Source organism: Corylus avellana, chromosome 5 (assembly GCF_965113065.1).
Source record: "Corylus avellana chromosome 5, dhCorAvel1.hap1.2, whole genome shotgun sequence".
NCBI lineage: Eukaryota > Viridiplantae > Streptophyta > Magnoliopsida > Fagales > Betulaceae > Corylus > Corylus avellana.
The window spans coordinates 2336072-2349429 of record NC_142494.1 but is presented as its reverse complement, the minus strand read 5'-3'; the positions used below and the strand labels follow the sequence as shown (position 1 = coordinate 2349429).

Here is a 13358-nt window from a genome sequence, read left to right as displayed (position 1 = left end):
ATGGCCACTCCAAACTCTCTCCCTTTATGTGAAAAAATTTCACGTAGAAGCACTGCACAGAGAGCCATTGATGTCATAATCCTCTTCCTTCTCCTTTCTCTCCTTGTTTATCGTTTCCTCTTCCTCAACGACCATGGCCTCACTTGGCTCCTCGCCTTCCTATGCGAATCATGGTTCACCTTCATTTGGGTTCTAGTCATGAACATCAAATGGAATCCTGTTGGATACAAAACATACCCAGACAACCTCTTGCCGAGGTAACACAAATGTTTTTCAAACATGCATGTCATATATATCAAGGTTTAATTTAGTGGAAAACTTTCTTATTCATCTCCCTTCTATTATTTGATAGGGTAACCGAGCTTCCCTCGGTAGACATGTTTGTGACAACTGCAGATTCTGTGCTTGAACCTCCTATCATCACCATAAACACCGTGCTCTCTTTGATGGCGGTTGATTATCCAGCTAACAAGCTAGCTTGCTATGTTTCCGATGATGGCTGCTCTCCTCTCACCTTCTACTCTCTTGTCGAGGCCTCAAAGTTTGCCAAGCTTTGGGTTCCATTCTGTAAGGAGAACAATATTCAAGTGAGAGCTCCTTTTAAATACTTTTCTGATGACTCCCTAACCTTCAGTGATAGCTCTAATTGGGAGTTCCAGCAAAAATGGAAAAGTATGAAGGTAATTCACAACCCAAGTTCGCTGTCAAAATTTGGTTATTTCTTTATTTGATAAATTCTGATATGGGATAGGTATGAGAAATGCCTGTCACTTGTGGACAAATTTGCTGGTCTTCAGAATTTGTAAAAATATTAATTAAATTTTCCCCATTAAATTTGTTTGAATAGTTGATAATTAAATTTACCATTAAAAAAAGTTTGAGTATATAATAGAAAGAGAGTATTAAAATGCTAATTAAATTATTAAGGTATTGGAGTACACACACGAAAAATTATTAAAATATTAATTACATTATTAAATTTACTTATTTATTTATTTATTTTGATAATATTGATTTAACATGATCTTGTATATATATAGGTTGAGTATGAGCTGCTTTGCCATAAAATTGAGGATGCCGCCAAAAAGTCCAGGCCATGTGATGTTTTGGGGGACTTTGCAGAATTCTCAAATGTAGAACGCAAAAACCATCCAACTATTATCAAGGTAAACTCAATATAGACTTCTGTGTACTTAAGATTGTAAGAAAGTTGTAGCAGAAACTGCACTCCCTCAAACATTTTCTATTTTATTATAGGTTATTTGGGAGAATAAGGAAGGTCTTCCAGATGGATTATCGCATTTGGTGTATGTATCTAGGGAGAAGCGAGATAAGCATCCACATCATTACAAAGCAGGTGCCATGAACGTTCTAGTAAGATCATGTTATTTATGCCAAACGATCAATTCAGAATCCATTTAGTTTTTTAGTTCTTAAGGATAACTTTTAATCCTAATGTTATTTCCTTTTCATTTTAATTGTTTCTGTCATATACAGACGAGAGTCTCCGGATTGATGTCGAATGCTCCCTATATGTTGAATGTAGACTGCGATATGTTTATTAACAATCCAAAAGTTGTTCTTCATGCAATTAATGTGTCTGCTGCTTGGTTCCAAGAGTGAAAAAGAAAGTGCATATGTTCAGTTCCCACAGATGTTCTATGATGGATTAAAGGATGACCCATATGGCAATCAGCTCGTGATTTTGTTTGAAGTGTGTCAAATTTATTTAAATCTCAACTTACAAATAAGTCTTATATTTGTCCTTGTTTTCTTATTGATCAAGTACTTTACCATATTTTGCATGTTTACAAAGTACATAATGCATGGAATGTCCGGAATTCAAGGACCTCATTACGATGGAACAGGATGTTTTCATAGACGAAAAATTATTTACGGGCTATCTCCAAATACAATGGAATCAATTAACGGTAAGTGAACTAACTTTGATTTTATTTTTTCTAATTATAAATGTCATTCTCAAAAATTCAATTATCCTTACTCCTTATTTCAACTAATTTTTATATCAACATGATTGATTTTTCATTTCTGAATGGCTAGTATTTTAATTTTCTTTTTTGCCTTCCGTAGGAAAATTGGATGAGGATAAGCTTTTAGAATTCGGGAGTTCAAAGGAGTTGATTAAATCAATAGCTCATGCTTTGAAAGGGAACAAAGATCCACCTGACCATCTTTGGGACTCCATTGAAGCAGCACATCAAGTCGCCAAGTGCGACTTCGAATATAGTACTAACTGGGGTACAGAGCTGGTTAGTGACCAAAAAATTATGGAAACCCTAAGTTGAGCTATATATATTCAATGGATATTAGACCCTGGGACGATGTGTCAATGAAAATTAGTATTTGGATCAATGAGGGTTAAAACAAAAAAAAAAAAAAAAAAGTGTGGCTGATTTTTACTGTCACGTTAATAATCAAAACTACTTTTTTATCCAACAACTATTAATTTCACAATATTGACGTAGCAATCCTAATCAACCCTTAGATGAGTCTTTGTTAAAAAAAATCTAAAGATTAGTTGGGACTATCACGACAGCATTAATTGTTGAATAAAAATATGATAAATAGTTCCCAAGGAATAGTTAAATTGGCTGGAGACCACGCCTTATGAAACGAAGGTCACTAGTTCAAATCCCTCCTCCCCCCTCTTGTGTGGACATGTCAAAATATATATATATATATATATATATATAACAAACATTACTCTTATAATGAACATCATTTTTATCGTCATAATTATTATAATTTTTTTGTCTTTCCGTCTGCTCTAGTGTGTGTGGTCATTGCATTTCAGTTGGGCTGGAGATATGGATCGACCACAGAGGACGTCTTAACTGGGCTTGCAATCCATAAAAGGGGTTGGAGGTCCGTTTATTGCACGCCCGATCCATCGGCCTTTTTAGGATGTGCACCCTCTGGTGGGCCTTCTGCAATGACCCAACAAAAAAGGTGGGCCACTGGCATGCTTGAAATTCTATTGAGCCAAAATTGTCCAATATTTGCCACCCTGTTTGAGAAGCTCCAATTCAGGCAGTGTATGGCTTATTTGTGGTTGTTTTCGTGGGGCATTCGCTCCATTCCTGAGCTATGCTATGCTGCTCTTCCAGTGTATTGTATCATCACCAACTGTTTCTTCTTGCCAAAGGTGAGGTAAAGCTCATGAACAATAACGTATTCAAGATCTATTTCATAGATATTATTCTTTTTAAAAGCTTATAACATGTGTTTGTAGGTTCAAGAACCAGCATTCTACATACTAGTTGCTCTCTTTGTCATTTACAACCTATACACCTTATCCGAATACTTAACAACTGGCCAGTCAGTCCGAGCTTGGTGGAATAACCACAGAATGGCAAGAATTACCACCATGAATGCATGGTTCTTTGGATTTCTGAGTGTCATGCTGAAACTCTTGGGAATATCAGAGAACGTCTTTGAAGTTACAAAAAAAGACCAATCTAGTGATGCTTCCAATGATGATGATGCTGGGAGGTTCACCTTCGACGAGTCCCCAATTTTTGTGCCAGGCACAACCATTTTGCTACTTCACTTGACTGCCCTGGTTGTGAGCTTGTTGAATTTGCAACCCCCCGCTCATGATAGGCATGGGTCAGGGCTAGGGGAGGTCTTGTGTAGTGTGTGGTTGGTGCTATGCTTCTGGCCATTTTTGAAAGGGCTATTTGGGAAAGGGAAGCATGGAATTCCCATATCTACCATATGCAAGTCAGCTGCATTGGCATTACTCTTTCTGCACTTGTGTAGAAAGACCACTATGGGTTGAGCCCTTGGTCAGGCAATTAGTAATAAACCCATTAAATATTTTGTTGGGTACTATCACTCTTTTCATATAAAAATTAAAAAAAAAATGCAAAATTAGTCCATTTAGTTTACTTGATTTACCATTAACTCTTAATGGAATCGTCCCCAAGAGACAGCTTAATCGGCTAGGACCACGTCTAATGAAGCGGAGGTCACTAGTTCAAATCCCCCCTTCCCCCTCTTGTGTGGACATGTCAAAAAAAAACTCTTAATGGAATCAAAATGAACTAATAGGTCTCTAAGATATGCCAAAAATTAGTTTAGTCCCTGTCGTGAAATTAGTCAAAACATTTGATGAATTCTGTTAGGTGCCATGTCAATGCTAATAAATTGGTGACACGTGTTAGTCTTAACAAAATATATATATAACTGAAAATTTAAAAACTTAAAAAAAAATTATCCTCTTTTTTACAAAAAAAATAAATAAATAAATAAAGGGAGAGGCGTGTGAAGAGTAATGGTAGAAGTTACTCTTGTGTCCCTCCAAGAATGATGTGACTTTTAAAATCACTGTTTGACTTGTGATTGATCACTCTTAAATTTTGATTAAGTAGTGACTTTAAAAATCACCACATTTTCAAAGTAACACACACACAAAAAAAAAATTAAATTAAATTAAAAATTAAAAAATCATGTACTTAAAAGGCTTAAAAATAAGACTATTGGGAACTCCATCTAAAATTATCACCAGCTTCCTTGTCATTTTTTCTACATTTAAGGATCAAAACTACTTTTTACTTCATTATCTACATATGCTCTATAATAGCTCCCCTTTATCATTCCATATACTAATTAAATATCATTTTTTTTACTTTTTTTATTTTTTTTATTTCTCTACTTTTTTAATGATTCAGGAGAGAGTGAGGTTTTTTTTTTTTTTTTTTTTTTTTTTTTTTAAGCACAAGGATTGGTACAGTGCAACCCTATACATTGGGTTGTATTATAGCGATCATAATATTTAGAAGGGATATAGAAAATCTGCTGTAGATGACTTTTTATAACTTTTTTTATATTTTCTCTAACTCTAAGAAAAATAACCAAATATAAGAGAGCTGCACTTAATGCTTTAGGAGGAAAACCCTAGGAAAGTAGACATAATTATGACAATTGACAACACCAATCAGATTTAATTAGTGTTTTAAGTAGGAGTGTCAATGCGGGTGGTTTCGCTAACCGCTAACCGCTTAACCGCCTTTTTATATAATATATTTTTATAATTATAATTATAAAAAATATTTATACATATAACATAATCACTTGATCATTAAATCACAATTTGAGTATTAATATATTATCACTATAATTTATATGATTATATCATATAATCACTTGATCATTAAATCATTTTATTATATAATAACAAATTATACATATATAATATGACATAACTCATAAGTATACCAATTCATAGTAATACAACAATTAAATATCTAAAGACTTATTTCCAATGTATGTTATAAGTTTATATAAGTCTACATATGCATATGAATAATATAAATGTATAATATCAATACTTAATCATATAATTCAATGACAATTCAAATACTTTATTCAAGACTTCAAGTGAATCATATTGTTAATGTACAATGATGATGTGATTCGTATAATATCAAATTAAGTAATTAAGATTAGATTAAACAATGATCAATGTATTACTTATAAACACAATTTAAGTATTAATGTATTATCATTATATGTTGTGACAGTTGTCTGAATTCTGAACATTTTTTTATATGTTGTGTTGAATTTTTTATTTTTTTTTATATGTTGTTTTTTATTTTATTTTATTTTTTTTAAAAAAAAATAATCATAAAAAAAGTTAACCGGTTATGATTTAATATTTAAGAAAATTTTTTTAAAGTACAAGTAAATGTAAATTTTGGGTCAAATATTTTTTATTTTTCAATATGGGCTCTTTTTATAGTAATTGGGCCCAAAAAAAAAAAAGCCCAAAAAAAGAAGCCAAAAAATGAGCCAAATTTTGAAAAAGCGGTTAGCGGACGGTTATCTATTTCACTAATCGCTAACCGTTAACCGCTAAGCGGTTAGCGGTTAGTAAAATCTATTAATCGCTAAGGTGGTTACGGTTAGCGGTTATTGTCAATAACCACTAACTGTAATTGCCTTGATACCCCTAGTTTTAAGCCAAAATCTAGTATAAAATTTAGGGTAATGATATAAAGCACACCAAGCATAAATTTTTTTTTAAAAAAATTAAAATAATAATAAACAAAAAATTTACGCCCCGCGCACATCACTATTGATGCTTATTACCCTAAAATTTAGTAGTCCAGGACATGTAGACATCACCCATTATGTCATATGTTCTCTTTTTTTGAGAAATTGCACATGCCCTGGACTATTAAATTTTATACCAGATTTTCGCTTAAAACACTAATTAAATCTGATTGGTGTTGTCAATTGTGGTCAAGAATTAAACAATATAAAAATAATATCTTGAATTTAGATATAATTAATAAGTCTGAATTTGAATTTACATTTATTAGTCACTAGCAATAGTAGAGGAGACATAGACATCAGCCATTATGTCATATAATTATGTTTCACTTGCCGCCAAGAAACAATAAATAAAAATAATGGCGTCATTTTACTGAATTCAAAAATATAGTATAATAGTAGTCATGGTCCTCAGCTTCACATAAGCCTGTCTATGATATTAAGTTGTCCAGTTCACAATTTTGTCTTTTACTATTAAAATAAAATACTAATTAAACACTGAAAGGACATTTGGGGGAGTTTCAACCTCTCAAATTTAAAATATAGTATACTGTATAATATGAAATAATACTTAAAAATACTTTATTGTTGATCATTTTTCTTTTAAATAGAAAAATAATAGGCTACACATTACGAAATGAGACCATTCTGGTCTGGCCAGGAAGGATCCTTAATTGCTCTTGCAGGATCCTCCTTACTAGAAGCCTAATTTTTGTTTCTTATTATTTGTTTTTGGGTAAGTATGTAAATGTATTCCTTATTAGTCTCCAATAATTGAGACCCAAAGAACGAATATACAACTATTGAGAGTAAAAAACACTCTCAATAGTGGGATGAAGCAGCCAAAAAAAAAAACCATATACGACAAAAAAAAACCAACTCTTCCAAGAATAGTGAGTCTAAAACCTAATATGAGAAATCAACAACAAAAACACACACACATATATATATATATATATATATATATATATATGTTCAAAATTCAAATCTCACTCAACAAAAGAAATGAACAGAAAAGAGGAAAAGACGTCTAAATTCTCCGAATGGATTGGTGGCACTTCCAAAAGTGTAGTGTGAGAAAAGTTGCCGCAGTTTTTGGTATACCAAGCGGCGGCTTTCTCTCTCTCTATCACCATGTCGCTCATGCGTGTGGGTCTTACTTGCCGGCGCATGGGTCCCACGCGCCATGCAGTTCGCCTCCGACGACTTTCTCCAAAGTAATTGCTGTTTTTTGAGTCTATGCTGTTACTTTATGTAATTTTCTGTAATTTCCCGTGGTTGTGTTGCTTATTGTTTAACCCAAGTTGGATGGGACTCTTTAGAGTTGATCTTTTTTTCTTTTCTTTTTAGTTTTTGGTTAGAAACCTTTTTTTCACAGTTACTTTTCATCTAAATCTCTATGGTTTTTTAGGAAGCCTGTTTAGATGTTTGTTAGAGGTATTCGTACTCCCGATAGATCTATCCATCACCAGTATGCGCTGCAACAAGGGTTTTCTCAAGCTGCATTCGCATCTTTTTTTTTTTCTTTATGATCTCATTCCTATTTTTTGAGATCTGTCTCATTAGGGTTTTAGCAAGTTTACTTTTCTTTCTTTCGGTCCTCTATAATCTCTCTGTTTGAATGAATGACGGTTTGTTAAAAAAAAAAAAAAAGTATGTAAACATTGTTGAGAGAGAATTTGCAGCTAGGCCAGCCACGTGACTTCACCACCACGTCTCAGAACTTCATGTTGACCATCTCACCTCATCAAAGAAGGTTATAAGATTCGTGTTGGTTGAACTCGTGTGAGTCAGAGGACTCTACACAACAACTCGGTCTAGTATAAATGAATAAACACCTTCAATAGATCGAACAGACATACTCTTAATTATCTCTTTCTTCCTCCATGGCCACTTCGACCACTCTTCCTTTATGTGAAAAAATTACACGGAAAAACACCGTACAAAGAGCAATTGATGTCATAATCCTCTTCCTTCTCTTTTCTCTCCTTGTTTATCGTTTCCTCTTCCTCAAAGACCATGGCCTCACTTGGCTGCTTGCCTTCCTATGCGAGTCATGGTTCACCTTCACTTGGGTTCTAGTCGTAAGCAACAAATGGAATCCTGTCGAATACAAAACATACCCGGACAACCTCTTGCCAAGGTAACACAAATGTTTTTATAACATGTTATATAAAGATTTTAGTGGAAAGCTTTCATATTCATCTGATCCTTATATTATTCTTTGATAGGGTAACCGAGCTTCCCTCGGTGGACATGTTTGTGACAACTGCGGATTCTGTGCTTGAACCTCCTATCATCACAATAAACACCGTGCTCTCTTTGTTGGCGGTTGATTATCCAGCTCACAAGCTTGCTTGTTATGTTTCCGATGATGGCGGATCTCCTCTTACCTTCTACTCTCTTGTCGAGGCTTCAAAGTTTGCCAAACTTTGGGTTCCATTCTGTAAGAAGCACAATATTCAAGTCAGAGCCCCTTTTAAATACTTTTTCAATGACTCTTTATCCTTCATTGATAGCTCTTGGCAATTCCAACAAGAATGGAAATCGATAAAGGTAATCCATAACCAGTTCAATATAAGAAATGCTTGTCACTTGTGGACAAATTTGCTAATATTGATTTAACATTATCTTTTATAGGTTGAGTATGAGAAACTCTGCCATAAAATTAAAAATGCCTCCCAAAAGTCCAGGCCATGTGATTTTACTGGGGAGTTTTCAGAATTCTCAAATGTAGAACACAATAACCATCCGACTATTATCAAGGTAAACACAATATATAATATATAGATTTTGTTGGCCATGTACAAATTGGCAAAATAATCCCAGGACTAGTGACCTGTGTCTTTTATGGGAATTTAATTTTTATATTTTGACACTAAGCCTTTGGAGAACAAGCAATTAATTTTCGAAAGGACTCGTTTAATTAAGATAATTTTGTTGGAGTGTTGTTAGGGGTATTATAGCTTTTAGTACTAACTATACCTAACAATTCACATGACATATCACGTTTACAAATTAGAATGTCAATCAACATTACACTTGTCATGTCAATTACTAAATATAAAGTATTGTGACGTAGCAATATTCGTGTAACTCATTTTCATAAAATATAAACTTCCACGTTCGTAAGATTGTAAGGAAGTTGTAGTAAAGACTTTAGTGGCTCACACATTTTCTATTTTATTGTAGGTGATATTGGAGAACAAGGAAGGCCTTCCGGATGGATTACCGCATTTGGTCTATGTATCTAGGGAGAAGCGACATGAGCATCCACACCATTACAAAGCGGGTGCCATGAATGTTTTAGTAAGATCGTGCTATTTATGCAAAAGTAGTTTAGAACCTATATCCCTTTTTTGTTCTTGAAGATAACTTTAATTAATCGTAACGTTATTTCTTTTTCTTTTGAATTGTTTCTGTAATATATAGGCGAGAGTCTCTGGATTGATGTCAAATGCTCCATATATGCTGAATGTAGACTGCGATATGTTTGTTAACAATCCAAAAGTTGTTCTACATTCAATGTGCCTGCTACTTGGTTCCAAGAGTGAAGAAGAAAGTGCATATGTTCAGTTCCCACAAAAGTTCTATGATGGATTAAAGGATGACCCATATGGCAATCAATTGGTGGTTTTGTTTGAAGTGTGTAAAATTTATTTAAATCCTTAACTTACAAATAAGTCTTCTATTTCGTCTTATTTCTTTTATTGATCACCTACTATATTTTGCATGTTTACAAAGTATATGACACATGGAACGTCTGGAATTCAAGGACCTTTTTATTCGGGAACAGGATGTTTTCATAGACGAAAAATTATTTATGGGCAATCTCCAGATACTGTGGAACCAATTAATGGTAAGTAAATTAACATTGATTTTTAATAATTATAAGAAAATTTCATTCTCAAAAATCCATTTGTCCTTACACCCTATGCAACTAATTTTTATTGCCAACATTAATGATTTTTCATTTATGTGTGACTAGTATTTTTCTTTCTCCTTTGGCAGGGAAATTGGATGAGGATAAGGTTTTAGAATTCGGGAGTTCGAAGGAGTTGATCAAATCAGTAGCTAATACTTTGAAAGGGAAGAGAGATCCACCTAACCATCTTGGGGACTCCATTGAAGCAGCACACCAAGTCGCCAATTGCGGCTACGAATATAGTACTTGCTGGGGTACGAAGGTTAGTAACCAAAAGATATGGAAATCCCAAATTCAGAGCTCATATTAACATATTTTTAGTGGCTCCATTATATGTTACAAAGCATTTAAAAGTTGTTCAAGGTTTCTTTAATGAAAAATACTATTATGCTAATGTGACAAGATGTAGCAGTTTTTGAATCGGCCTTTGTTAATATATATATATATATATATATATATATATATAAAAGTTGAACAAACATGTCTCTCTCTCTCTCTTATTTTTGTATTGGGATTTGACTTTTACGGATTAGCTTTTTGTTGATTGAAGATGTATCAATAACCTACTTCTCTATTTAACATACAATGATGATCTCACTCTTCCTCTTCTCCGCATTGAATAGAAAAATTAAAAAAATACAATGATGATCAACAACAAATATGATATTCCTTAACTTTATTTTCAACTTTTGTGTCCCATACAAAAAAATAAAAAAAATAAAAATCTTTGATCTTTCACATTAAGGACAAAAGTTGGGGGGTCGGCCCAAAAAGTTGGAAACAAAATATATTTATATAAGTTTTTTTATTAAAAATTTGAAAAAACTTTTTTGCCATTTTGTTTTTAGTGGCCCTTCAGAAACTATATTCCTGCCGTCATCCCTGATGTTTGGTCATTATAGTGGTACCCTATGCTTTTTTAATTATTTGTATACAAGTTTCTTTTTTTGACCTTTTCCATTGGCTTGATTGAAACGCTATTATTAAGAGTAATGCTATAAACTTTATTTTTATCATATAATAATTATCTTACAATATTAGCTTAAGATTTGATTGAGACTGCCACGTCAGCATTGTAAAGGTAGTCATGAAATAAAAATTTAGTTTCTGGTATTTCTCTTATCATAGAAGGAAGAAAAAAAGGGAAACATGTCTTCTGTTAAACATCATTATTATCGTCATAATTATTATGATTTTTGTATCTTTAGGTCTGCTCTCATGTTTGTAGTCATCTCATTTCAGTTAGGCTGGAGATATGGGTCGACAACAGAGGATGTCTTAACTGGGCTAACAATTCAGAAAAAGGGTTGGAAGTCTATCTATTGCACGCCAAACCCACCGGCCTTTTTAGGATGTGCACCCTCGGGTGGGCCAGCCGCAATGACCCAACAGAAAAGGTGGGCCACTGGCTTGCTTGAAATTCTATTAAGCAAAAATTGCCCCATATTTGCCACCATGTTTCAGAAGCTCCGATTCAGGCAGTGCTTAACCTATTTGTGGCTCTTCTCGTGGGGCATACGCTCCATCCCTGAGCTATGTTATGCTATTCTTCCAGCATATTGTATCGTCACCAATTCCTTTTTCTTACCAAAGGTGAGTTGAAGCTCATGAACAATAACATATTCAAGAAATATTTCATAGATTTATTATTCATTTTAATAGCTTATAATATGTGTTTGTAGGTTGAAGAACCAGCATTTTATGTACTAGTTGCTCTCTTTGTCATTTACAACCTATACACTTTATCCGAGTACCTAAGAACTGGCCAATCAGTCCGAGCTTGGTGGAATAACCAAAGAATGGCAAGAATTACCACCATAAATGCATGGTTCTTTGGATTTCTGAGTGTCATGTTGAAGTTGTTGGGAATATCTGAGACCGTATTTGAAGTTACAAAAAAAGACCAATCTAGTGATTCTACCAATGATGATGATGCTGGTAGGTTTACTTTCGATGAGTCCCCAATTTTTGTGCCTGGCACAACCATTTTGCTGCTACACTTGACGGCATTGGTTGTGAGCTTGTTGAACTTGCAATCTCCAGCTCATGATGTGCATGGGTCAGGGCTAGGGGAGGTCTTGTGTAGTGTATGGTTGGTGCTATGCTTGTGGCCATTTTTGAAAGGGTTGTTTGGGAAAGGAAAGCATGGGATCCCCATATCCACCATATGCAAGTCAGCTGCTTTGGCCCTACTTTTTATGTACTTTTGTAGAAGGATCACAATGGGTTGAGACTTTGTTCCTGTTTTAATAATAATGTTTTCTCATATAATTGTTTGTAAGATTCAAATTGTTGAAAATGAATACATACTCAAACAATTGCATTTTTCTCAGATTGAGTGTACTTGATTTTGTTGGAAACATTGAATTCAGCTTGGTGCACATGATGACATCCACTTATGGTTAGGGAATTAAATGATTTGTGTGTCAGCGTATTCTAGATGAACAAAAACAAGAGACTACATACATTTAACCTTACTCTATTATATATTATATTAAAAAATAAAAAATAAAAATCTTACTCTATTATACTTTAGAGTCACACTTTTTGACACAACCCAACACAAATTTAATACGTAATTAGTAGATTAGAGTTTAAAAACTTGATCCATTTAATGAAGTTATTTAGATTAGAGTTGACACATATTGTTTTATACCTATGCCTTAACAAGTCACGAACTCAACACACAACATAAGGTATGTCAGATAATTTTGTCACGACCCACAGATTAACACAGTATAAAATTAGCAGGTTTACATTTAAGAGATTGACTTTTTTAATTAAATATGTTAAGTTAGAATTGATATATATACCAATATCTCGACATTTTTCAAACTCAATACGCAAACACAAATTGTCATGCCATCCTTAAATACTATTCCTCCGTCTAGGAAAAGTTCAAAACTTTATGTACAGAGTTAAACCTACTTATGAGGAGTAGTTTAGCTCCAACCTCCTACTTATGTTGAGTCTTTTTAGTGTAAAAGAAAGGTATTTTCCTTGTCACATAAGTAATTAGTATTGTTTGTCTACTAAGAAATAAGAATTAGCTAGAGACAGACAATTTAGTACTATTCCTTGTCGGAATATTTGAAACTTATAAATACGTAATTTTGGTAAATTGTGAGGTTTTGGATCTATTAAGGCTTTGGCTTGAGACCTAGCTAGTCTCTTATCATATTTTTTTCGCGAACCTTTTTATAATCTCCATCATCCATCTTTTCGATCTATTACGTGGCTTAAGAATAAGCCCAAGTAATTCTTTAGCTTAATGCAGCATCTCCTAGAAAATTATTAATTTGATAAATTGTACTTAAACAATGTGTTATACGACTTTTGTCATCGGTGCATGCAT

The 13358-nt window shown here is 33.6% G+C and overlaps 3 protein-coding genes across 3 annotated transcripts; all 3 read left to right on the top strand.

The window, feature by feature from the left end:
• Window positions 1–2333, top strand: LOC132183364 (cellulose synthase-like protein B6). The gene is given in 8 exon segments (XM_059596793.2): window positions 1–257; window positions 353–680; window positions 1041–1166; window positions 1258–1374; window positions 1498–1584; window positions 1586–1714; window positions 1817–1931; window positions 2092–2333. Coding segments are annotated over 8 exon segments (1374 nt in total). The 3' UTR covers window positions 2307–2333.
• Window positions 2334–2938: 605 nt separating this feature from the next.
• Window positions 2939–3802, top strand: LOC148585205 (cellulose synthase-like protein H2). Its single transcript, XM_088516589.1, has 2 exons — window positions 2939–3166; window positions 3254–3802. The coding sequence occupies exons 1-2, from the start codon at window positions 2954–2956 to the stop codon at window positions 3800–3802; spliced, it is 762 nt and encodes a 253-aa protein (XP_088372715.1). The 5' UTR covers window positions 2939–2953.
• Window positions 3803–7964: 4162 nt separating this feature from the next.
• On the top strand, window positions 7965–12234 carry LOC148585204 (cellulose synthase-like protein H1). Its single transcript, XM_088516197.1, has 9 exons — window positions 7965–8221; window positions 8310–8634; window positions 8719–8844; window positions 9271–9387; window positions 9511–9723; window positions 9823–9937; window positions 10090–10265; window positions 11246–11596; window positions 11686–12234. Exons 1-9 carry the CDS (start codon window positions 7965–7967, stop codon window positions 12232–12234), a joined length of 2229 nt encoding a protein of 742 aa, XP_088372323.1.
• Window positions 12235–13358: the final 1124 nt, after the last annotated feature.